General features: G+C 44.5%; 4 protein-coding genes and 1 non-coding gene across 5 annotated transcripts; 2 read left to right on the top strand and 3 right to left on the bottom strand.

Annotated features, from left to right (window-relative positions):
• Positions 1-493: 493 nt before the first annotated feature.
• On the bottom strand, positions 494-6266 carry LOC128720109 (uncharacterized). Its single transcript, XM_053813755.1, has 4 exons — positions 6141-6266; positions 4724-5952; positions 4498-4624; positions 494-4426 (listed from the first exon to the last, which is right to left on the bottom strand). The coding sequence occupies exons 1-4, from the start codon at positions 6264-6266 to the stop codon at positions 494-496; spliced, it is 5415 nt and encodes a 1804-aa protein (XP_053669730.1).
• A 936-nt stretch (positions 6267-7202) lies between these two features.
• On the bottom strand, positions 7203-18252 carry LOC128722424 (uncharacterized). Its single transcript, XM_053816104.1, has 8 exons — positions 17996-18252; positions 16300-16661; positions 9922-10435; positions 8908-9825; positions 8664-8799; positions 8375-8564; positions 8070-8306; positions 7203-7998 (listed from the first exon to the last, which is right to left on the bottom strand). The coding sequence occupies exons 1-8, from the start codon at positions 18250-18252 to the stop codon at positions 7949-7951; spliced, it is 2664 nt and encodes an 887-aa protein (XP_053672079.1). The 3' UTR covers positions 7203-7948.
• A 4658-nt stretch (positions 18253-22910) lies between these two features.
• LOC128731981 (probable Golgi SNAP receptor complex member 2) lies at positions 22911-23705 on the bottom strand. The gene is made up of 2 exons (XM_053825141.1): positions 23497-23705; positions 22911-23412 (listed from the first exon to the last, which is right to left on the bottom strand). The coding sequence occupies exons 1-2, from the start codon at positions 23628-23630 to the stop codon at positions 22911-22913; spliced, it is 636 nt and encodes a 211-aa protein (XP_053681116.1). The 5' UTR covers positions 23631-23705.
• Positions 23706-24391: 686 nt separating this feature from the next.
• Positions 24392-26298, top strand: LOC128720855 (growth hormone-regulated TBC protein 1-A). The gene is made up of 5 exons (XM_053814554.1): positions 24392-24411; positions 25076-25371; positions 25450-25596; positions 25669-25851; positions 25925-26298. The coding sequence occupies exons 1-5, from the start codon at positions 24392-24394 to the stop codon at positions 26278-26280; spliced, it is 1002 nt and encodes a 333-aa protein (XP_053670529.1). The 3' UTR covers positions 26281-26298.
• Trnav-cac (transfer RNA valine (anticodon CAC)) lies at positions 24892-24964 on the top strand. Its single transcript has one exon. It is a non-coding gene; the product is annotated as a tRNA-Val (tRNA).
• Positions 26299-26514: the final 216 nt, after the last annotated feature.

Genomic DNA, 26514 nt, shown 5'->3' with positions numbered 1-26514 from the left:
CCTTTGCAAGAAACATTGCAACATAAACAGCTATTGCGCACTCAGAATTATAATAAATTATCTACTGAAAATAATTCACATTTACATTGCGGATGATTTTTTACAGTAATTTTTCTATGCTTTATTGATAATCGTTTAAAAATGCGTTACTTTACTTAAAAAAGTTTCATTAACGTTGCTATAAATAATTAAAACATTGATCTAGGTACGAATAACAGTTCAGCCCTACTGCATAACAACAGCACTAAAGGTAAGCTAAAAGAGTTAATTTTAATTTTGAGTACATGTAAAGAACTTCTTGCAGGAAGGCACTCGTTCATTTCAACCGTTGTTGTATCGATCATAATTACAAAAAGGTGGGAAATTATAATAGCTCTGGAATGCTATTAATTTTAATTTTGAGTACATTTAAACAAACTTCTTGCAATGAAGGCACAATAATCGCTAGTTCTTATCAATCTCTACCCCTAAAAATATCTCTGGAATGGTTATATTACTTTCCACTACGGTCGTTCGTCACCGACTGCCTCTCCAGCCGGACATCGGGCGCAGTAAGGCGATGCTCGGGCAACTGCATCTCCGACGAGCTTGGCGAAGAAGAGTTCCAATGCACGGATGATAGCTGCGATTCGCCAGAAAATAATACGGCGTCGGTGCGGTTTGTGGCGAGCTCCGTAACGTCCTCAACCCCCAGACGTGCACTGCTGCCACTGGCAGTCGATTTACTGACGGCAACCGGGGTCGACGTTCGATGGACACTCTTCGCGTCCGTCGGCGTATGTAGGAGCAATTCTCGCGCGGGGCTCGAGTACGTGTTGCTGTTGTTTGAATGGCTCATGTTCAGCAACACCCGGTGCAATGAGCTTTGCGAAGATGATGCGGACGATCCTGACAGCAGGTCCGAATGCGTTCGCATCATCAGCTGACGCGATATGAACTCAGCCAGTTTGGGCGGTTTGCCCGTGTCTGAAATGTCGTTCTCCATCGTTGCGTCACTGGAGTTCGGTTTCGCTTCCACCAAGGAGATTGGTGATGAACCGCTTGAGTGTTGTTCGAGCTGTTGCTTCCGTCCCAGTTGATGGCGCTTCAACATCGACGACGCCCACCGAAGCCCGGACAACTCCTCTAGGTCTGGGGCAAGCGATTCGGACAATTGATTCAGTTGCGCTTCTGTCGCATCATTCCGAACGCCCTGATGTGAAGGTCTGGGGCGCATTGTTGCTGGCTGGTTCTCTTGCGCTTCTGACAGCGGCGTCGATCGGTTAGAATTGTCTAGCGAATTATTAAACGGCAGGTTAATGTTCAACTTCTTCAGCTCGGTAACCACATCGGGAAGTGAAGCATCTGAGCTGGATTTACTGGCGGCAACGTCGGTTCCATTTGGACGGGGTTCCAACGTTGCGTTTGCTTCCTCTGTTATGTCAAAAGGTGGAGCCGGAAGTGGATAGCTACGGTACTGCAGCCGGTCGGGTTCACGGTCGCCGGTCATATCTAACCGCAGCAGCTCACCTTTATCGGTATGTTCGGTCGTTTTCTCCAACTCGACCCGCACCAACGCGACATCTCCTACGGTATTTCGCACATACTCTTCGTACTTGGGGAACCGATCATATCCAATATCGGGAACAGTATCATTCAGTAGTAGCCTATTCCGAGCCTCGATAAGAGTCTGTTGAGCTGGGTTCGAATTGTCAACCGAAAGGGACTGAGCGGAGACTTCGTTTACTTTCGAGGTTGCCACAGCAGACGTATCAACTTCCGGAATCGTCGAGAGCTCGTGCATCGGTACCTCATCCATTTGGGGACTGTATCGGGTGATGGCGATCGGAGGAGCGGCCCGACGTATGCTCCCTGACGCGACCTGTGTCAACGGTTTTAGACCAGCGTGCGATCCGCTTACTGCGATGGAAGCGGGCTTCGGAATATCTTTGAAGAACGGTTCGAACGGAAGCGGTTCGCGCCCCTGACTACCTTCCTCCGACGGACTTTCCCTGATATCGGACGCGGTAAGTGGCCGCGACATAGCTATACCGCTGTCCTTGCTGAGACCGATCTGCTTTGAGGAGAATATGTTATCGATTTCCTCACTAACTAGATCCTCACCCAGCGGCACGTTTGACGGCGGTCCCGAAGATGCAGCAACCACCCCCTCGCAGGGATCCTTTTCCACTACAGGCGGCGCAGCAACAGTCGCGTGTTTGTGTGGCTGCCCACCAGCACTGATTGTTGTTGGTAGGTCCATGTATTTAGTTGATTCTTGCTGCTCAAAGGACGATAGACTATCTTCGACGAGGCGGCGCGTTTCTTCTCGCACCTGATTGATCATCTCGGATAGTTCCGTAATGCGCTGGTTAGAGCACTCCTTCAGCTGAGAGTAGTGTTCCAGGACCTTCTGCTCTTCTCGATCGCTCAGATTAATCACCTCCACGTGCCCCTGGGGTGTAATGATTTTAGCTACCTTCGATGATGCATCTCGCGGGGGAGATTTCAGTATAGACTTCAATGAGCCTTCTCTAACGATTACCGGTTGCCGTGCGCTGCTGGACTGTTGATCGGTGGTTAAACGCACGTCCTCATTCACGGTCGAGTGATTCTTCCGCTTGCGAGTGTCTGTTAGTGGTTGCACTCCAGAAACATCCCCTTTCGTAGACTTTTGCATTGCATCATTCTTCTTCTGAGAGTTGCCTACGATTTTTTCCGTGGTATGCAATGTTTCCTGTTGTTGCTTTTGCTTGATACGTTCCCTACGCCGCAACGTCTTCATCCAGACATCCTGCACACGACTCACATCGCCATCGGTCAGCTGCACGTCGTTAATCAAACTGCTGCCAGCCGCTGATGTCCCGCTACGATCACTGCTACCCAAAGTTGACTGATCCGATCGTTTCAGCGTTTCGTCGATCTCTTGCAGGAAATTGTAGTTCTCGTCGATAAATCTCTGTAACCGATCCAATCGCTCGGCTTCCTGCTCGTTCGGAGCGACATCCGATCGTGTACCGGCGTTGGTACTGACATTAACAACGGACGCATTCGGCGTCGACACGCTCGTCGAGCTTACACCGAGCTGGTCGATCGACTGCCGAGACATTCCCAGCAGTCGAACGATATACTTAAGCAAATGCGGATTCAAGTTTTCTCCCTTAGCCCGTTTATTGCCTACGGCGATGTTCATTTTGTTAGCCGTCTTTTGTAAAAGATGTTTCGGACCCGATCCAACAGTGCACTCCGGAACGCTTTGCCGTGTTTGAATGTCTACTGCAGGTTGTGGCTGTGGCAGCAAATTATTTATTTTCAGACTGCCAATCTTTGGCGGCAACGTTCGATACACGGTCGACGTCGTCGAAGTGCTACCTGGAGAGATTTCCATCACTTTTGATGGCACCCCTTTCTTCAGCTTTCTTACTTGTATGGGTTCTTTTCGCACTGGCGGGGGATTCACGACCATCTCAGGAGGTTGGCGCAGTTGTTCTTCAATTTTTTCCACCCCAACTTTAGCCGGTGATCTTTTCTTCTGAAGAAGTTTCTTTTTGTGTTTTCTTTTCGATGGCGTTCCCTTATCATTCACCATGATAATTATCTTTACCGGGGCATCACCGGTCCGCGTCTGAACTGCTTCATATGAATCTAAGCCACTGGTACTCTCGCTCGTAGTGCTCGACGACGGTTGGATCACGTCGACATCAATTGCACCCTTATTTCCTCTCGTTTCCACTTGCACCTGCTGCTGCTGCTTCGGGGCTTTTTGGGTGTCCTTTTTGGCCGTTTTCATTTGCACGGTGTCCTGTGCTTGTTTCTTCAACCGTAACATGGATAATTTCTCCCTCAGTTGTCGATCCAGCTCTTCCACTTCACGCTCGCGCTCCTGCAATAATCTTTGCTGTTCGATCAATTCCTCTTGGCGTTGTTTCATGCGCTCTAATCTGGCAATTTCTTGCTTCGTAGCTACATTTCCATTCGCGCCATCACTTTGCTGTTTTTTGGAGGATTCTTCTGCCGTCTCACGCGCAATCTCCTCCATAAGCAGCTGTCGCTGTTCCTGCATCTGATGCAGCAATTTCTTTAGCTGTTCGATTTTATCCATCCCTCCGCCATCCTTCGGACCAAGTTCGTCCGTCGGCAATGGAATGCCCGGCCGCTCGAACGTACCCAGCACGATCGAGGTACAGCTATCGGTGGAAGCATCTTTGTTGCGATTTTCCATGCATTCTGCCGTAGCACTCTGGCGCATGTGTGATGGCTTTTCCGCAACATTTACTACGGACGGACGCGCTACGGGTGCTGTTCGCCTATCTGTCTGCGAAGGTACCACCGGGCACGTAATCAAAGCTCGCTGTTGTAGTAGGGTTTCGATGGCCTCGTTTGCCTTCCGCTGACGTATCTCCGCTTTCTGCTTGATCAAGGCCTCCGAGGGTGGAGCTTTTATGGGCTAGAAAAAAGTAAATGAAACCTTATTTAGTCTCGCTCACCATGCATTAGTATAAAAGTAGTCATACTTACCACAGCCAAACTTTTCAATTTGTTTCCAGCTTTGGTCAAATTATCAAGTTCTTTCGAGAGCTTTTCGTAATCTTTTCGAGTCTGTTGTTTTTCTAGGGCTGGTTTACCGCGATCATCTGCCAGGTTGCTGATGAACAATCGAAAGATCATATTATTATTTTTCGTAGCGAAACTTCATTACACTGTGGTATTGCCAGTACCGGCAAATACTGGCTTTAATTATTACCTTCGTGCGTTTGCAAGCTCTTGTTGCAATTTTTCATAACGATTCGCTTCCTCCATTGCAGAGGGATCGTCTAGTTTCCGTTCTTCACGGTTGACAAACCCAACCGGTTGATCATATTCCTTCCGATATCTTGTGTTATAGTCGTAATACTGTACTTTCGCACTCGTACCGTACGATGTAGATGAACTTGACTCAGGAAGGCTAACTTTGCCTCGTTTGGCGGTTGAAATTAATTCCTTCTCTTGCACCTTCACCGGATGTCCCTTCGGCTGTTCTACGAGTTTTCGGGGTACAATTTTCCTTGGAGAACCCGGTGCTGTTGAGAACGGGCGATCGTCGTTCGTGAGAACTGAGCTTGTCGGAAAGGAGAGAGTATTATCACTCATATCGTCAAATTGGACCGTTTTTTGAATCCCATAAACCCCACACCGTGCCCCAGAAGATATTGTTTGAGTCGGTAGCTGGTGTCGGTTCTCGTCGGTATCCAGTTGACGGTGTCGTCGTTGCTGGATCAGTTCAGTGATCTGTGTAAATGGTTGCAGCCGTCGTTGCGGTTCCGCAATCGGCCGAAAATCACTCGGCGAAGTGAAGGCAGTGGCACTGTAGTCTTTACCGCTACACGGGTCGTTTTCTTTGTCCCCTTGACCAACAGTAGTACCTGGACCGTAGATCTGATCTTTGGCCTCGCGTTGGATCGTTTCTGGCATCGTGTGCTCCAAGGGTTTCCTGATCGAACGAAACTGCTCGAACGGGCTAAGCGTAACGTCCGTTGACGAACTCACGTCATTCGGAGCGGCATTTACGGCACTCTGTGGGTCTTCTTCAGCAGTGGGTTCCACATTCGGAATAGACGCCTGTACGGCAATCGATCGCGATGGCACGTAAGATTTCTTGCGCATTTTAGCATCACGCACCGCTTTCTTGCGCTCGCGTTCACGTGCTGCATTCTCTTCTGCCGCTTTCCCACGCTGTAACGCAACGGCTTGTTGGGTAGCACGTTTCTCTTCAAACCAGACGGCACATTCTTCGGCGGCTTCAGCCGCCCTATGAGCTTCACCCACCTCGCAAACAGTGCGCGCATACTCGTCCTGCAACTGACGAACATGTTGCCGCTTCCAGGCTTTTACTTCTTCACGCTTCGTTTGCTCAATTTTGGCTAACTCTTTCACCTTTGCTTGTTGATAATTTTGGCGCACTTTCGCTGCTAGCTGTTTCGATTGCTGCCGGACCTACAACACAGGGGCGGTAGAAAATTGGGTTACTAAATGAAGCACCAGCTTGACCACAACAGTTCATATCTGGGACCCCTAATGTATTACGTCACTGTCAAAAGAGCCCAAACATTAAAAACGAGGTCAGCCCTCACGCGCTGGACAGTGGCGAAGGTCATCGACACCAGCGCTTTTAAAACGCTCACCTGAACCAACCGACGAATGCGCAGCTTTTCGTGGGCAGTTTTGCGGACATGTTCCAAATCGGCCAACGGATTAGCCACGATCGGCGACGATGGGCCAATATCGTGCACGGTTACACTAACGGACATGACGCCGATGTTTCTCGCTACGCGTCGCGATTGTAACACGCGATAAACATAAGCAACGGCGCAAACAGTTGTGTTCGGAGCTAAGCGCAAAAGACTGTACGATTACGATGGTAAATGATAATATACGAATTAGCCAAGTGTTTCGGGGGCTTTAAAAAACAAACCCTCATCCTGGCGTTTACGCGCCTGATGTAATTATTTCACTTTCATTCTATTTTATTTTGTCGCACGGTTTGGATGCAACGGATCGTTTGCTTTTTCTTCCTCTCTCAAGAATGCAATTTTAACTAGATTTTTATAAACACACACAGAACGATAAAAAAACAAGAGATTTTTATTGCACTCACAAGAACAACAACAAAAAATGTAACAATTTTCAACAAACACGCAAACTGTATGGCTTTTCTGAACTGCAATTTTCGATGGTATGATCACACACACGGTTTGATGCAAGCTAACTTTGACATGACACACGTCAGTTGACTTTCAAATTCGTAACTGTAACAAATCGATGCAATTCAAATAACGCAAGAGAGAGCAGTCTTTATTCTTGTCTTATTTCGGTAGCAGACGATCAATCTTGATCCTTGTTCAAGTAAATAAGACATTCTGTTTGCATCATCTACTGTAAATACGATGCAGGTATGATCTATGGTGGAATATTCAATTATTTCTTTCTTCCGACTCTGCTGTTTTGGTAATTGAACAGTCAAAGGAATGAGCTATAGCTCTTGAATGAAATATTTCAGATGAAATATTTCATAATAGGGACAGCCTTGTTGCATAGCAATGCACCTTTATACGAAAAAATGATAGTATGCAGTTTGAAGGACATAAAAATTTCAGTGCATTACACAGCATATTTTTACTATTTAGAACATGAAAACTCAAATATAAACAGATCTTTTTTTTATTAGAATCTAATCTATAGGTTATTTTTGCATTGTAAATAAAAGATATAAACGTGATGACGATTGAGGCGATGAACCTAAGCTCTTACGCATCGGCCCTTCACGGTTCTGTACGCATCGTGTGTAAACGGATTTAAATATGTATCCACGCAGGACGACTAATATGCTGTATAGACTTCAACAGCACCTTGCTGTATACAGTTATCAATAATTGATTCAACATTTCACGATAATTCATCTATTTGGGAGAACGAATCATTGCTCTGGACTCCCCCTAACTCATAAGCTATTAAATTGCATGATTTTGCTTCTGTGTAGAACAATTGCTGCTCCAATTTGAAACGAAAACTCCAATAATCACGAACTTGCCCTGTTTCTTGTACTGTTTTGTTGCATTGTGGTCCTGCTTCGGAGCATTTTTATTCTTAATGCTGTTGCATCGCAATACTTTAGACACATTCGCATACTTTATAGCGAAAGGCATACACACCAAAAGAGAGATTAACATAAAAATGCATTTGCAAATACCCTTCAGTTCGACAGCTACATGCAACTGTAATTCCAATTTCAACTATTTCATTAATTGGGCTTTTTGGGGTTGTCACCAGAGTACTTAACAATCGAGATCCTCCCTATTCTAATAGAAAACAAGTTGATCGACCAACTAACCGATATGGCATTCACGACTGAGGCAGCTAAATCGTGAATTCACTTAAGGTCACCAATGCACTATGGTGGAGGCAATGCGAACATGCATCATTCCTCGGAACACTAGCTATCCCATACTTCGTCACGTTGTTTGGCAGCAAGCAGCTTGCGTTCTAGAATTGGACAGTGAATTAAATTAAAATTCGACCAGTAAAAATACAAGTAATTTATCTATCCATCCTACCTTTGGCTTCACGCAACACACGCCTTTCATTTTCTCTTTCCTCGGGAGCTGTTTTGAGACGCACACCCAACGCCGAGGTTACCAACCGGCGTGCCAGAGCTGCGCACGTTTCCGGGCGAGCGCGATACGGCTGCAAAGAACTGGCACATTTACGAGCTTTCGAACGGGACTCGGTTGTTGCCTCTGCTAGCGGTTTCACGCGCACGAACGACAATCCAGTAGCGAGCACCTCAGCAGCTATTGTATAAGGATTGCAAAACGAAAGTACAGTAATAGTACACAGACCTAAGCGCTTAAATACATACCAATTTTGGAACTGCTGAAAACAGCTAAAGCGTGCGTGTCGTCAACCCATTTTATGTCAAATCCAGACTCCTTATACTGCGAGAAGAGCATCATCAAATCCTGAGTTTTGAATTCGGCCGGGAAATTTGAAACTTCCAGTACGTGCGGGAATTCTTCCTCATTCAGCACAGCCTGTTTTGTTTGGTAAGACTAGAAAAAAAAACGAAAAAGGCAAAAACCAATATACTAACGGCAACAAACAAATAGTAAACCAAATAAATTGCTTGAACATTTTGCTTTAACGCTTACCTTATAATCCGATTGAGGCATCTCGATCGACACTTTCCCCACAGCCGTCGTGAGCTCTTCGAGCATTTTGGGGTTTAAGCAATCGCCATTATCGTCATACATCGATTCCCAATCTTCCTCTTCATCCTCGGCGGCACTATTTGCATTCGAAGCAGTAGCATTATTCTCTGCTGTTTTCGAAGCAGGACTTGCTTTCTGTGGCGCTCCCTCGCCAGCCTTCCCCACTATTGCGCCAGAATCGGACCGCTTTTCTTTTTGCGATTTAATCACGGTGGGTTGAGGTGGCGTCGGCTCGTCAATTTCAAGCACGTCCGAGTTGAACGTCTGCTTCATAATTCTCCTGTTGCTACGATTGATCTCCTGAGATGCTCGCCGTAGCTCCTTCTCATCGCGATCAACTTTTTCGCCATCAGAACGATCACTTATCAGCAGGTTGGTTGTTATAGACGTGGGTGGCGTTGCCACGTTGCGTGCATTACGATTTCGTTGATTGTTACGATTCATTGCGTCGAGTGGTTGATCGTTTTCCAAAGTATTCTGTCGAGTAAGACCAACGCAAGGTAGTGCGGATACTGTCTCAGAAGCAAAGTCACGACAATGATGATCTTCCGCAACAGGGGATCCTTGTGGAAGGATAGTCAATCTGCACGAAGCTTCCTTATCGATGTGCTCCTGATCACGATCGTCTGGCAGACACTGGCTCTGTTGTTCTTCTAAGATGAGGCTTCGTTTTGTAAGCGTTGCCAATGAAACTTCAGTACTTTCAGAATGTGCCGACGGCTTTATCTCACTATCACAGTTTGCTGTACCAGGCGTGTTGTTATGTAATTCACGAACTGACGGTAAAGCATTTGTTACTTCATCGATTAATAATTTCGTTTTGAAGTTATCCACTAGCAACTCGTCGCAAGGCTCAATACACGCCCTCGTTGACGCAGCCACCGGTTCGGACAGAGGGTTTACTTCGGGAAGACGAGTACGATTTAACTCCACACGTGAAATGCTCTTCAGAGAGGAATCCGGCGGCACAACCTCGCTTACTGTTGCGGCTGCTGGAGGATGAGTAGCGGTGGCCGTCACCGGAGGCGTTGTTAAGCTGCGGCGTGCACGCGGAATGTAAACGGCTCGATCCGGTCGTCGCTCACGGTGGGGTCGGTTTGTCCTATAAAAGACACACGATGTGGATTAATTTAACCAATGCTTGTGGTTGCAAAAATGCGTTAAAAGCATTTCCTTCTTTTTTAGTCGGCATTTTTACCTTGTGCTGGGAGAAGTAACACCTGCGTTACTACCGGAAATAACATTAGTTCCTACAGTTCGGGCAGCATCTGACAGCGAAGGCTGGGATGAGTGCTCCGGTTCCTGCTTTTCTTGACCGGTTTTTTCAGACGCACCGTCTTTACGAGAGTCGCCCTTTCCGAGCGGTTGGCCTTCGTTGGAATCTGGTGGGCTGGAAGTGATCGCGGCCTTTTCTGGCTCGGTGCCAGCTAAAGTGGAAGAGTTTAGTGAAAATTTCACTTGCTCGTGATGTTGGTCAGGTGTCGACGAGTACTCGGATGAAGTTAAATGACCATAATCGTTTGGGTGCTCACAGGCCGCTGGTGGTGCGAGTTGTTGGACAACGTTATCCGCTAGCTTCAGAGCTCGTCTTGCCGCCGGTGGACGATAGATACCGACGACAGGGGGGAACTTCCCAGCAACACCACCCTGGCTCGCGTTGAAATGGTATTGATGATTTTGTCCGAATCCGTCCGAATAGGGCAACGGAGGAACTACCAAATAAACGAGAAGATGATATATATGTTTAGCTTAGCTTTACTGGATTTAATTCCCTTTATGAAGACATAAAAATACAATAAATTAGTTAGTTCAACAACCTCAATTGTACAAATCATTTCGTATGGAATGACCATGACACACCAATTAAAACGACATTAATTAAACCAAGGCCGGCAGGGCGAAATCGACGTGCTTAAGCGCAATGAAAGTTTGCATAACCACCTACAGCCCACTCCTATTGAGCGTAAAAGCCAGCCTCACGTATAAAAGACCACACGTTCGGTGACACGTCAAAGGACTCCACACCCCGTCTTCATAATGCTGGCCTTGACAGTTTAACTGTTGATCGTAGTATGTTGTTGTCATGGAAACAGCGTTCACAGGCCAAGACGTGATCGAGTGCGCAGTGTCACGTGTGATGGCGTTCAATGTCTATTGAAGCAAAATACAGTGTGATCTTCAATTTCTAGACCCTTTCCCTATATATCTCGTAGGTAAACCATACTGCAAACACACTACTTGGTTTGTAGTGCGCGTTGTAGATTGTGCAATGCGTTGCTAATAGCGATCGTCTTTCCTCTTCAGCATTCCCGCAGTTGTACAAGCACCACTTCCATCCAATGCACGGAACATGGTATCGAAAGTGAGTTAGGCCTGTGAAACACAAACTCGCGCGCACAGGTGGTAAAATGACCAATTACGATGAATTGCGGTCACTGGTACCAAACGATCGTACATTGATAGGACCGTGGATCCGAAAAAAAACATCACCCGGCTTTCCAACATTACATCGATGCGGTGGGAATTTTTGCCTATTACGCATGAAGTTAACTCTCATCTTCTCTCTCTCTCTCTCTCTTTTCATTTCTTCACATTTTCGAAGTCACGATGAAAATTACAAACTGACAACAAGTGGCACAGCGGGTGGGTACCAAAGATGCATGAAAATACGGAAAACTGTGAACAAAGCAACATAAATCCAGCAACGTACGAATGAGAGCAAGAAACCGAACGGAAAAGAGAGCCGCCAAGCGAAACTAAGAAAAAAATATCTTTACTCTATAAAAACGAAGCGAAATGGTAACCCAAAAACAAATTATCTAACCGGCGCGACCTTAAAACACTTTCGGTTTCTTTTCTCTCCCGAGACCGGACGCATTGGAAACCCAAATGCGGAGCCTACTTTTGCTGTGACTGGCCGCCATTTTTTTGAACAACGGATGAAAACTTGTTTGTGGCGCCTTATTTTGTATTCCAAAAGCGCAGGGAGATGCTTGGGAATGTATTCAACTTCAATTTGCACAGGCAAGCCTCATTTCCTATGCACAAATTTCTACTATTACTTATATCTTGCACATGATGGGAGATACGCGGAATAGGTTGTACTAAAATAGTTCAAAAAGCTAATTAAATAGTCACAAAAAATGTGAAATCCAACAGTATGATCAGTCCACGTTGACAATTAAAAATAAACTTTACACCATAAACTACATCACAAAAGAAAACACATAACTTCTGTTGGATATAATAAAAACCTACATCACAACAATTATATTACGTTTCCAATCTCCCTTTGCCGAGCCATACCCGTGTTTGAGGGCTATATATCATATGAATGAACGTGCAACTGAGCAGAACTCTGCTGCGTGGTGACCGACAAATGAGTTGCAGGGAGCATACGATGCCATAAGCGAACAATTTCGGCCCAAATTTTGAGTGTTTTGTAATCCATTTTCAACCAAGCAAGTCGTTGCATGCATCGCTTCCCACGCAGAATAACAGATTCAGCTAAAAACGATGCAACTTGGACGATTTTTCAATCAAAATGAAATCAGTTCCGTGCCACTACGTGGGAAGCACCTTTTGTGCAACTTTGATTTTTTTTTCATCATAGCACGACATCCCGGGTATTTTACTTCGCTTATTCGAACAACTGTCGCCGTATTTGGTCCACCATTTCATTAACGAATAAAATTGTAAATTACAAACGCTTCAGGAAATCGAATCGATCGATTCAAGCACGCTCACTTGCCGGTAAAATTACTCTTCAACCGGCTTTTTAATTATTTTCTTCTACCGGAACGCATATTATCGATTCGCCTGTGACGAAGTGGCTCGGTTCTTCCGGATTTTTGCTGCACTGTAATTAACACGCGAAGCAATTGCATCTAGACGGCTTCAGCGCGAGCTAACAATGATGCGAACTAGCGTGCACAGGCGTGGCTGCCCATATTATGAAGAACTGCGTCTTTTCTTCCGTTTCTAGCACCCTTTCAAAGGGCGTGCAGCTTATTTCCACGCGCCGTCGAATGTGCGGCACAATGCAGCTTTAACTACAACCAATTAAAACCAGTTCGTGTTCGAGTGTGTGATAATTAATGATGCAGATTTTAACGCATAAGCCGGTAATTTTATGCCGATTTCGGCAGTCGGGCCATAGCACGCACGGTTCAGGTTTTTGTTATTTAACGGGTTGGCTGAGCTTTTAAACGCAATCGTAGTAACACACGGTGTGGAACAATTATCACCAAAACAGTTTAATTATTAGCAGACTGGCACAAAAATTCACCTCAAACAAATAATTACTATCATAAACTATTGATAGGTACGAAATGTGTACATCTGTTTCTGCTTTGCAAAACATTTATTGAAATCAACACACTGAATTGCACTATATTTCTGTACCGCATACCGACAACACCGTTGCACATCCAGCAATTCCTTATTCGTAGCGAAATCGCATGTTTGTAAACAAACAGCTCACCCTCCGGACTGTACGTAGAAGCAAATTTGACAAAACGAGCCCTTTGTTCTGCTATCGTCAACACAACACGCACTGCGCAGAAGCGATGCTTACTACGTTCTGTCATTCATGGGCATGGGCACACACAACCACACGGGCAGAACCCAACCGCACTCGTTACAACTACCACATTACAATTTTTACTCCATTTGCAGCAGATAGGTAGGGCGATTTGATTCTTCATTCTTTTCGCAAAGAAGCCATTTAAAACGCGACCTTTAAACTGCATCGACACCGTCACACTGATCTAACCTCCAAAAGCTACTCCTTCCCAATGTTGCAAGCAAAGAATTCTTACCGTTTCACACAGCACGGGGCTTCTACTGGTTGATAGGTTACAATGGCTCTACTCGTCGAAAAAAGGCCAATGACGATAGGTACCTTCTCACTCGAACCGCGGAACAGCACAAACTCAACCCGCAACGAATCGTGCGAATTCTTTCGCTAGAGTACAACTGCGTTGCTTTCGCTTTCAAGCCAGTTGGGTAACAACACGGAGTGCCCATCAACCGCGCACCTGGACCGACGTTCACGCTCGACGACTGTTTCTCTGCGAGTCTCTTACCATTCACGAAACAACACGGTGTCTGCTGGCCGTCTGACGCCTGGTGCAACGGTGGCGGGTTTCCCCCTTCCAATCGGTCGTTCTGGGCACGCACACCATCAAGCCCACGCGCCGTTGGATGCGTGACAGCGTGTGCCGTGCTTAGTAATTTTCCACCTGAGGCGGCGTACTATTGTTAAGGGTTGAAGGGTTGATGTGTTTATCTAAGGATGTTTTATTTTTGTTTTCTAACCGTTTACACAATGTTGTTTTATTTGGTAAACTTTGCAGTTACATTCGACGCATTTCAAACATGTTACATGTACAGAAATCTTTAAGCCATACAAAGCAAAAATTATCATATAAGGATAACGAGTTGAAATCAACAGGTTCCAGCATGTTTGACAGCACCCAATACTGTTTACGCAGTATTTCAACAATAATTTCCTTTTACACAGAATTTCCAGAGCGTAATTTACCAAATGCAACAACGTAATTTACAATGTATTTAAACAAGCTTTCTTAAAAAAAAGAGATTAGCAAAACTCTTTAGATTAAGATTTTACAAACTATTTAGATTAAGATTTTTATTCGTCCTTTTGCACAGCAGAGGCAATGTTTAAAAATACTGCGGCTATCGGTAGGAAAATAACCACCAATGTGGCGTATGTTATTGCACGTAAACAGAAGGGCAGTTAGGAACTGTCGAAAAAAAAGGGCAACGTAAGAGACGCTGCTTACAAAATGCAACTACGGCAGCACCAGTCGCTCTCGGTTACGCCAAAACACCCGGCCGATCAGACCAGTTGGTTCCAAGTTGTTGCTACTCGTAGGTAAGGTGCAGGCTGCAAACACGGTATCGTGGCGTACACCACCTCGTTCGCTTCCAGGTTGTCTCCGGACACGGAGTGGGGTGCTGCTGTGCCAATGGGTCAGTCGCATAAGCCTAAGGCGCCACGGCTGCTGGCTGATGCAGCCACCACGGTAAGCATATTTCGTAATAAGCTTGTGGCACCGTAATACGAGCCGGCCTTCCCCTGGCCGATCGCTTGCTCGGTGTGAAGTGTGGCCCACTTAGCAAAGCCACCGATCGGGAGAGTGTAGCCTCGGTTGGATGCAGCCGTACGGAGCCGCCTGTGAAATGTTTCCATTTCACGCGGCCGCTAACCAAAACCCGCATCTGTGAACGCATCAGCCAATTTGGATGTTTTGCCAGCAAACTTTCCACTGGTTTTATTTACTAATCTAAAGCTCGATCGAGATCGCCAAAGCATTTCCTAGTTGCATCACAATAAGGTATTCAAATTAGCGGCAAGGCATTGACCAGAAATCTACCAATCGACAGGCAGTTATACAAACTGCAATACAAAATTACAAACACAGTATGTAGTGTCGTAATAAATTTTAATTATATTAAATTTTAAATACATCGATTTTTATGTGCTACAAATTTTTACCGATCCCAATATCCGATCAATCGCTGGATAAACTAGATTATGCGATCGTAAAAATGCAAAAAACTTGCCTTAGATGAGTAACTATATTGGGCTCAACGTTCTCCTTCCTTCGTGTAGGGCGATCTCAATAAAAAAGCTATATTAACTTGCACACGCAAGCCGTTTATTGTGAAAATTAACATTAATGCCTTTTTGCAACATTTTTCCATTTTTGCCAACGTGCAACATTTTGAGCAAAAGTTAACCCATTGGCAACAATAAACTAAAAAGTCATGACCAATTACAATATACGTCTTCAATGCATAATTGCATCACTAATCTAAACCAACACATACTCGAGTAGTTCCTCACTAGCTAATCAAATTTAAAACGAAATCTCGGTTCAAGTTTGAACCAAAATGTGCCTTTCGGATTATCCCGATTAAACTGGGCTGGTTCGATGATTCAATTAAACCTTGAGCGGTTTAAAAAAAACGTTTTTTTTTTATAAAATTTCAACTCTCAACTACATGCATCCATACAACTTCCATTCCACACTCGCACTTGCAAACAAAGGCATTGCAAATTGCCGGCGCAACGTGTGATGCAGTTGCAAAATTCAACCCAAATTGTATAACGACCAAGCGGGAAAGGAGCACACACACAAAAAAAAATCGCGCATAAATCCGAGCAGCAACGAAAAGGCATTCGTTCTGCACAGCAAACCCGATTAATCGGCGGTAGTTTAGTGCCGAATTTGCACAAAAAATTCCCCCAACGAAAGCAAAAGGAAACCCGCGTAAGTAACGCGATCGCAAGTGCGCAAAGCGAAGCCACTTGCACGTGAGCCGGAAATGGGGAAAATACAAAAGTGGACCGGCGTTACAAACGTTACAGAAATGAAATAATGGCCTAGAAAAGGCACAGCAGGACGTGGGAGGGAGAAAACCAATAGCAGCGTTTGAGTACAAAGCTCCTAAACGGTCTAGACTTTTCTGGATAGCTTACATATGACCCGCACAACGGAAGCGCTATTGACTCCTTCGTACCTCGATAGTAACGTGACAAACTTACCTTTCGCCGTATCAGCGAATGCACCAGCGCATCCATCAGACAAGCACGTTTGCTGGTGTTGCTGTTGGTGATGCTGGTTGCCTTCGGTTGTGGCAGCACACGGCAGGATGCTTTCGGTGCCCATGTTGGCCTGATTCGGTGAGACACGTTTTTCGTCACGTTTCCGGCCACAAACCAGAGGCCCACCGCTGATGTAGCAGCTCGTTGTGGCCGTTGCGTGACCGATGCCGGTACTAGTAGTGATGGTGTTGGTGGACACCGTCGGTGCAGTCGTTGAACTACGCCAGCTAACGTAATGAGCTTTCGTGGGGGCTTCCTCGGACGAGACGGCTTTGCTGCTGCTGCAGGTCGACTCCTCAAAGCTGCGGGAAGACAAAAGCACAAGAAACCGCATTTAATGAAGCTACCAACGCGAACGCAACACTTATCGACCAAAACGCACCGGCACCGAAAGGTCAGTGTATTCGCGGAAGATCGTTTCCTTCGCGTCACTGCTTTCGCTCTCTATCGTCCCGGCGCGCCGGCGGGGCCAATTTGAAGGTCGAGTTCAGTGCGTGCGGCTGGGGCACAGTGCTTTCATCGCCGATACCGACCCGGGGGTGGCACGAAAAATGCACGACACACCGTGGAAAAAAACGGCACGTCCGTGCAGCAAACGGTATCGAATGGCACGTTTGAGGGAGGATCGGGGTTTTTGCGTAACAATTTGTGTCAATCGGTGTGCAACCTGAATCGCTGATTTTTTGTCGACGTATTGGCAAGCCGAAAGCGAGGGCCAGGAGTGAGTAATTTGTGACCCCAGATTTGTGGCCATAGATTGGTTTTGAAATTGATTGCCATTGTAAAGTTTGAGCTGAAATTTTACACCAAACACGCGTCGTTCGATTGCGGTTTGTTTCCTTCTATGCCCGTTTTAGGGTTTTTTTCAGTGGAATATTAGAAACACAAAAAGAAAAATTACGATCATCCACTACTTCACACTAAAGCCACACTTGCGTTTCATTGAGACAAGAATGTGTTAACGCAAGCGCACTACGCAAACCGATTTGCGTTTGCGTGTGGCTCAATAGATCGCGAATCAAAGCGAAACAAATTAATGTTCTAAAAATATATAGCGTTATGATTGTGCAATTTGCCAGCAGCGAATCAGCATTTGCAAAGATGTAATGCGTGCTAGAGAATGCGCATCGAAAAGGGTACAAGTTCTCGTTGCAGCGAAAGGCAAGGTCTTAAGCTACATTCCCCGGCCAATTCGCTTAGACACCGGTTCAGATGATTCATGTGTAACGCTGTTCGACGGGCCGCTTATGAATGAAGGACACTGCACGCGGTGGAGAGAATTTTCTTCCCAAAAATACCTGCGACGCCGGAGTAAATATAGATTCACAGCCGTGGCGGTACGAAATGTTGGCAAATGAAACAAAAAAAAATCCTCATCTCATCGGATGTGGGTGCGGGTTATTGACCTTGGTTGGGTCAGGAATTTGACCCTTGGCACGGGCTAGAAATTAACTCCCGCCCGTGAGCAATATAAAAACGATAGATAGATAAAGCATAAAAGCAACCAAAAATCGCGTTGACAGTACATCTAAAGCTTATTGAAAGTGTGTGAAGCTGTGTTAAATTCACGCTGGATACTCGATCTTCAAACTGGCTATGGAATGTCCAACAAGCTGGTTGTATATAAAAGACTCACCTCTTGCCGGTGGTTGATTTGACGTCCTGGAGAAGTTGATGGCGAAAGCATACGACGGTACGCCGCTCGTTGCCGATACCGATGGAAAAAGTCACGACATCATGCTGGCTGAAGGATTTGCCAGCGCACACCTTGTGGATCAGGAACCGGCGATAGCTGCTGAACGGTGGAAAGATCAAGACACTGGCCAAAAAGGGGAAACCCAAGATGTGGTTAGTCAGTTTCCGTCCTTGCAACATCGATGCACGATCACGCATAGTGTTAATAAAATGTCCCTTAGAATGACCAGTTATGCAATATGGTTTTTTAAACAAACTACTAGTTTGGGGATCAAAGCGTTTCATCATCTTTGCAATATCACACAGGGAATAGAGTAATAAAACCAATAATTGAGCAAAATATTAAATCAAATATTGAGCAAATATTGAACACGATGTAAACTGTAGCTCTCTAGCGCCTTCCGAAATCGCTCCCCAACTGCGTTCGTTTGCCCTAACCTAATTGCTAGCCCTCGCGTACTTCGCTGCCTAAAACAAACAGTACAAGACCTCGAATCGATCGACCCCCTATAGGGCCCTAGCAGCAACCCAATCGGAACGCGAATATAAGGAAAGCGTAATTATCCCTGAAACGCGGCTACTTTTACTTCGCTAGCACCTCATTAAGAACGGCTGGACGCGATTGCGGTTCCGATTGTATGACCTCACCATCGATCGCTGTGCCGGGAGGGTGTTTTCGTGTAGCTCCAACCATGTGGTTTTCATTATAAATATTTATTCCAAATCGGTTTAGCGCGCTTCGCTCGGATGGACGGGCATTAAGCAAAGAACTGAGCGGAATTGCGCCCGCGAGGTGTGAAGGAAAAGCGCACACGACGGGAGGGTGAAAAAAAGAAATAGATGGTCGAAATGGGGTTATTATGGAGCAGATGGGAATGCCATTACTTTGGCAAAATCCCAGCTCGGGAGCAATCGCAGCTGGGAAAACAATATTTGCGTGAAAAAGCTGGCTTATTATTTAATGAAAAAAAAAATATGCATAATTATTCCGTGTATACCGGCTTTGCATGAGGCCTTTTGGGAATAAAAATAGTCATGTCTTAAGTCACTCGATGAGCACGTAGCTCGAAGATCAACGGAAGGCCTAAAAGGCAAGCGGGTCAACCATCAGCATCCTACAGGATAATGTCAACACTTTTCAAACGATCATAAAAACGCCTTACGTGCTACGGTAGCGCTCCCAATTGAAATAAATGCCAACTTTATGTGATAATGGTTATGCAAATTTTGCATCAATTTGCATTCATCGCTAGCAACAGAAAAAAACAAAGGCAAATCTGCCAACCAACCCCACCTTTCCGGCGCTAGATGCTTGCCACCTCGTTTGAAGCAGCCAAATGATCCGCTCTAACACGGACCAGCCATTTTCGATGGAAGCCTCCCATGGATCGCCATTGGTTTCGGTTGAGTTGGACGGAAAATCGGATCGCAAACAGTAATTGCACCGTGGCTTTCGCAGCGATCGATGAACGATCTAGTAGATCGATGCCAGTGAAGCAGTGCGAAGCATATGTCATGCCACCGACATATGCGTTGCTTCATCGTGCCCGTAAAATAGGTACGCTTTTCCATTTTCTTTCCTCTTACGATCAACGACCGTGGGGGGATGGTTAGCGGATGAAAAATGGGCTTCCAACACAACGGAGATGTGTGGTACTATCCTCCTAGTGATCGCATGATAAAATCGAACGCACGGAAGATGTGTGCAAAACGTTAATAGAATTGTTGGAAAACCGGTTAAAGAAGCATTCCACATTATTGTGCTTCTATCGTTATCAGAGCTGTTTCATACGTAATTCTCTTTCTGTGCTACAAACACTGATAAATTTTTTTTAAATTGGTTGCAACACATTCGTTTTAGGGATGTGTATATTTTCTACGTTATTATTAGTTTTTAAAAGCGCATTGATGAATGCCCGGAACAAACCCCTCACGATGAACAATGGATGCACCAATCGAGGTGCGAAAACAACACTTATCCCATGCGCTGGACCCCCACCGGAAGATACGGAAAAACTGGTAATCGTATACCCATGGCGAGCATAAGAAAGGGTACCGTTAGACCGCCGTACCAGTGCTAGCGATATTTATTCGCGTTCTGGGTCAGCAATGTGCGACGGAGAAGGCTACCCAGCGCGAGTTTATTGAATGGAACGGAGCGAAAGGGCGCACTCACAGTAAGACCACATTTTTGATGGTTGGTCTCGGGAACGTTTTTGTTTTTATTTGGAGTCCCTCGCGTACGCATACTCACGCCTTCGGATTGGCCCGCTCGACGAAGCGCCGGATGTCCAGCTCCACAAAGCACACGAAGTCGTCGTCCGCTGCGCTCAGGTACCGATTTACGATTGAATTATCCAGCTTGGCTAATTAAAAGTTCGCGCTCGTTCGGTCCGCTGACGGGGTGGGGTGGATGGGCGGAGTGCGAGCTTTCGGGGCAAAGAAGTTTGCGGAAATCTCGAGTTTCTGGCTGTGTTTTCTTCTTCCGCCCCAGATCGAGAGCAACGCGAGCAAAAGCACAACGATAACGCGATGGTGTGCGGACGTGGATTTAGATTTTATACACGCTGCTTCGCGCGTATGGGATACGATTCCATAAATCTATCGTCATATTCCCTTTATCGAGAGGTGGAAATTGGTATACAGGGATTTGATATCTAGGATGTCTGCTTACATTTCATTCCGTTCGGTGGGTAAGCACTTTCAGTACACACAGCACATCTCACTAACGACAAAGCTGACTGAACAAAAAAGCCACACGAGCTTAGTTTAGCACTTAATTAACGACTCTTCACAAAAAATAAAAACAGCCGGAAATCAGAACCGTTATATCTTCAGATGATCCTTCCACTACGCCAGAGCATCGAAAAGATCTTGGCACTGGCCACTTCTAAGCGATTCAAACACAATGCGGTGGAAATTTGGTAGTTGTACATTTGAAACAAACCGCGCGATTTTATCACTGTTTTATTGAAATTAGTTGCATGAAAAGCCTCGCATTTATTCAATTAATAGACAGACAATGGAAATGACCGCATATCTTCATTACTTCCGAAATAACTCACTGACGAACGCCCGCTTTAACCTCCAGAATAAATAAAAGATGCCTATTTACTGTTTGATTATTATGACTAAAGTTGACTTCAATCTAGGCAAGACCGTACATTATCAGGTTGGTGCATATTGTCGTTTTCAAATCGGCATTATTGACACACGTAGCTTAATTTTAGGAAAAAGCGTACGAAATTTTCTTTTTACTGTATTATGCACAATAGGCATGTAGAATAGAAAACACTGTAATAGAACATCTGTATTTTAAGCCTAAAATTACAACTATTTTTTGTTTGTCTTGTCTATACAACATTGAGAATGTTGAATTTCTCTTGAATCGTACATCTTATAATTTAAAATGTATCATGAATGAGCTTAGTGATTCAAAATGGTTCATTAGAATGGATTAAATGCCAAGAACATAACAATGCACATACTATCGTCCTACGAGCATCTGAAGAAGTTCAACGGATCTTTTCAATGAACATAACACAGCTAAAACAGCATATAAACTAAACCCACAATGTTAATGGATCTATAACGCATGTCAACAAATTGGAAATATTTTTAAAAGATGAGAGGTTATATAAATTTGTAGAATCGTCCAAACTATATAACGAATGTGAATCTGTTAACATTTCGTTATGCCAGGTTAGCGCACATAAATTTGAAAATGTGTTTACATCACAAGTCTAGCGCGATGAATCGTTTTGTAAACAAACAACAACGGATTAGGTTTGAACCGCCAAAATGTCGCAAGAACTACGTGTTGTTCGCTGTTTTCAGTGTTTAAAATATCAAGTAGGTTCATTTACGAATCATGAAATATTTGCCTGTAATAATGTTCTATCAATGTTTGTTCTTCCACCAGGTTGATATAGTGAAAAAGGCAAAGAAATGGATTTGCAAAGTTTGCGGTGTAAAACAGTCCCTCACGAGAGAGTTTTTCCGTGGAACTGGAAAAGAATGTCGAAGCGTGGTACAACAGCTTTCTAGTCGAAACATTGAGATTGAACGCCAGGAAGCAGAAGTAGCTGAAATGATTGTAAAGAATCATTGCGAATCACCTTGTCTCTCAAATGAGCTAGGAGAGCTCATCCAAAGTAATGTTGGTAATAGGTTAAACTTCAAAACCGACACACTTTTACACGAACAGAAAGGCTCTAATTGTTACGAAAAAAGCATATTTAGCTCACGTTTCCCTAGCAAAGACAATGAATATTTTATACAAAGGTCATCTGATGATAACAATATTGGAAACAACAAAACCCTTAATGAATTCAGATCTTCCAATGTATGTTCGGGAAATTACGCACAAACTGGGAGTGTGCCTCTTTTCTATAGTCGTAATCGGAACAATGGATCTAAATTTGAACTATCATCATTGAGTGAGCAACCTTATCCCATTACAAATACTGACGATACTCACAAATCAGTACCTACCATTCCGCGGTGTTCGACAAAACCGTCAAGCATATCCCACCAAAGAAAACGTTCCGCACCGACGGATGTACCTTTTATGAATTTTGGAAAAAGAAGAATAAGAGAAGCTTCTCCTTCCGTTAGCAATGTACTTTCCGGATCATTGCACACCATTGGAAATGCAGAAGACAGCATGCTGTCCGAATCGCGATCAAACAACGTGGACTCTAAGTGGACTAAATTTCTAACAGCAGATGATGAACCAAATGATGCATCAAACGACAATCTGTTTATCTTTTGAAAAAATAACTAAAAAAAATTAAGGTGTAACTCGATTTGCATTGATAAACTTTGCCAGCAAGCAGGGATTTTATTGGATAAGGCTACAGAATCCAAAAATAAATAATCAGAAAAATTATAACCGTCGTAATAATCATGCCGCCGTACAACACGTACTTGTCTTCCACAAGCCTGCGTTCAATCATCTTCATCGTTTGATTGGATAGTCCTAGCGTGTTACCTACGTCGAGAATTCGTTTTCGTGCACCTTTTAAGGTTTCACGTTGTGACCGTAGCCCGTCTAGCACGTTAGACCCGGTCCAGATCATTTCATCCACTCCGCGGTGCGCGTTTTGCATGGAGTTATGGTGCTGCAGGGAGTAATCGATATCGATCGATGTTTCCGAATTCGCGGTGAATCTTTTGTTGAGCAAACTTTCTCGCTCGGCCAGCTCCGTTTCTCGGCGTTGTTTCTTGTCCTGGAACATCTTCAGAGCGGCTTGCAAATGCCGGATGTCATATTTCAGCTGATCGACACGCATTTTCGCGTTTTGTCGTTGCGCCACCGGTACCTTGAAGAGCAACACATCGAGACGATCGCAATTACTGCGAGACAAAATGTAAGTAAAAAAATTATTAATTAAGCTATGCTCGCAATCTTTCTGTCCAGTTATTACGATTCTATCTTACCCGTTAACTGAGGTAATCTTCATTTCAATATCGTGCTCAATTTCGTTCGAATCATAACGAGCATCGTTCAGACGTTGGAAACACTGTTGCGTTTCCTGTATGAGGCTATTTGTTTGCATATACAACGCTTCCATCCTGATGCTACTTTTTTAAATCTTTCGATAACGCACTGTACGTGCAACTTTACTTAGCTTTGCTAACAGAATTATGGCAATAAACAGTGCAATTCGGTACACACCCGCATTTTCCGCACATTCAACAAAACGCAAACGACACGTAAACGACAGCTGACGGCGCCTGAAGCACTATTTCCACGGTAGATGTTGCTGTCAAATAACTGGTGCTATCTCTATCACGCACGAGAGCTTAGATATGGTGCATTCTCTAGGGCCTACACCAGCGATGGTCTGCAGGACCCATCAGAATAGGTCTGTCAAAGCAATGTTTACAGTTTTCCGCGATGCGTTTTGGAACCTGAGCGATTGTATGTTATTATCTGCAGTAGGAAAAATACCGAATGCAATAATCGAAAGTGCAGTTAACTGTAGCTGTTGGTGATATATGTACAATACTTTCGAGTTCTTTTTTGCGTAAATAGTCAATACAAAGATAATTCATTGATGGAATTCCTAGACCAATGATTTTATGAAAAGAGATGAAAAATAATTCAGTCAAACTAATAGATTTCGGTGTGATTGCGGTGTTATCGAAACATCAGCTGATTATGATTGTGATGATTTGAATCAAAAGTTCTGCGATAACTGAACACGGACAGATGGAGTGAACTGTAGGCAAAACTGTACCTGTTTCTTGTGATAGGTTGTTGCGAACTAGATTTTTAGGACAAAGCAGTTAAGTTTCAGTGTAGTGCCGTGCGTAGGAAATACCAAAAACGATGGCAGTATCTAAGTTTAGGTGAGTCACTATTTTTCTGGGCATTAACCGTTTGTTATGAAAATGTTTGCGTTAAGCGCACAATTTTTGTATATTTGGTATATTTTGATTATGCGTTTTTATGTTAATAACATTCATGAAGGTGCAAACCCTCGCGCACAACCATTGGCAAAGGTAACGACCGCCAGCGTGAGTTGCACTTGTGTAACGGGTGATAAACACCTTCCAATTCACACATTCTGTTCCGGTAGGAGGCTTACTTATCTTGAACAATGGGAACTTAAGACAATGAAGAATCTATTGTTACATAAGCACATGCAATGCATAACTGGTAAATTTGCGTGGATTTGTGTACGATTTCATTCATGTTGCTGATAGCTTGTTGTCGTTAATAACTTTAATTCACTAATCGCTGGCGCTTCACGATTGCGTGCTCGACATTATTCGTTAAAGTGCATAGTAACTGCTTTTGTTTGTCTTTGACGAGCCAACACTGCAGAAGTTTCCGTAGTGTAGTGGTTATCACGTCTGCTTCACACGCAGAAGGTCCCCGGTTCGAACCCGGGCGGAAACAGACTTTTTTAGTAAATTTTGTATGCATTGTTTTTTAAAATATCAAATACTACATCTAATTCATGCCTCCAATGTTATCTAGTGTTTAAAATTTCTTTTTGTTTATGCGCAGTGATGTCGACGAATATGGATTCAAACGAGAGCCAGATTTCGACTATCAGTCATACGAGGACATTATGTCCAGTTACCTGACGGTATTAACGACCCGAAGCATGCGTTGGCAGAAGTTCCTGAAGGATACAGACATGCTAAAGAATCGTGCGAAACTTAAGCGCTTCGTGCGTAAAGGCATCCCAGGTTCACTGAGGGAGGAAGTGTGGATGAAATCGTCCGGTGCGAAGGAATTGCAGCAACAGAATCCAAACCTCTACCAAACGCTCCTGACGTACGAATATGATCAGGAAATATGTAAGTAATCGAGATGTTTTTTTTTTCATTATTGCAGTGAATAAAACATAATAAGTATTGTTCTTGTGTTCATTTCAGCGGACCAAATTAAGCTCGATCTGCCAAGGACATTTCCGGACAATATTCACTTTGAACAGTATCACCTGAGCTTGTATAATGTGCTCATCGCATTTGCTCACCACAACCGGACGGTTGGTTACTGCCAGGGGCTGAACTACATAGCAGGTTGGTAAAATGACTTTTTAGAACCGAACCCTTATGAAGTGACTAATGATCCCGTTCGCAACTCTTCTGTAGGACTGCTGCTGTTGGTAACAAAAAACGAAGTTTCATCATTCTGGCTTCTAAAGGTGATTGTAGAGAACATCGTGCCACTGTACCACACCAAGTCGATGGAAAATCTAATAACGGACATCGAAGTGCTCAGTGAGCTGATCCGACTGCGTGCCCCTGACGTGCATCGGCACATATTTGATCTGGGTATGAAATTGCGCGCGTAAATCTCTATCTGTTTCTTAACATTTGCTTTGGTATTGTGTTCTCGCTTAAATAGGACTCCCATGGCCTGTGATAGCGACCAAGTGGTTCATTTGCATGTACGCGGAGGTAGTACCGACGGAGACCGTGCTTCGGATCTGGGACTGCATGTTTCTCGAGGGCAACAAAATATTGCTCCGTGTTGGATTGACGATCGTCGTCCGTTTGCGGCAGGATCTGCTGGCGACCGACGACATCGCGACACTAATCGGGCTGTTTCGGTCGCTGGAAAAATCGAACGTGTTGATGGATTGCCACGAGTTTATGAAAAGTATATTTAAAGTTCCGGGAAATCTGCGTCGATCGCAGCTCACCGCCCTGCGTCAGCGGTTCTACGACGAAAGAATGGCCAGCAAAAGCAAAGTTTCCTAGGGGTTGGAGAGCTATATTCAGAGGAGATACAATCTGAATATAGTGCAAACCAAAGAAAAGGCCCGTGTGGCCAGTTAATTCATCAAAACGCATCATGTACTCGATTGTAATACGATTTGTTTTATGGCCACAATTGTATCGATAATGCTAAACATTCATGCATTCTAGCTTCTAGACTGAAGAAGCAACTTATTTAGGCATGGTGAACGTGTTTTGGATGGCAGCTTGATTGAC

This window comes from Anopheles nili, chromosome 2, assembly GCF_943737925.1.
Source record: "Anopheles nili chromosome 2, idAnoNiliSN_F5_01, whole genome shotgun sequence".
In the NCBI taxonomy this organism is placed as follows: domain Eukaryota; kingdom Metazoa; phylum Arthropoda; class Insecta; order Diptera; family Culicidae; genus Anopheles; species Anopheles nili.
The sequence above is the reverse complement of the archived record's forward strand: the minus strand, read 5'-3'. Positions and strand labels throughout refer to the sequence as shown.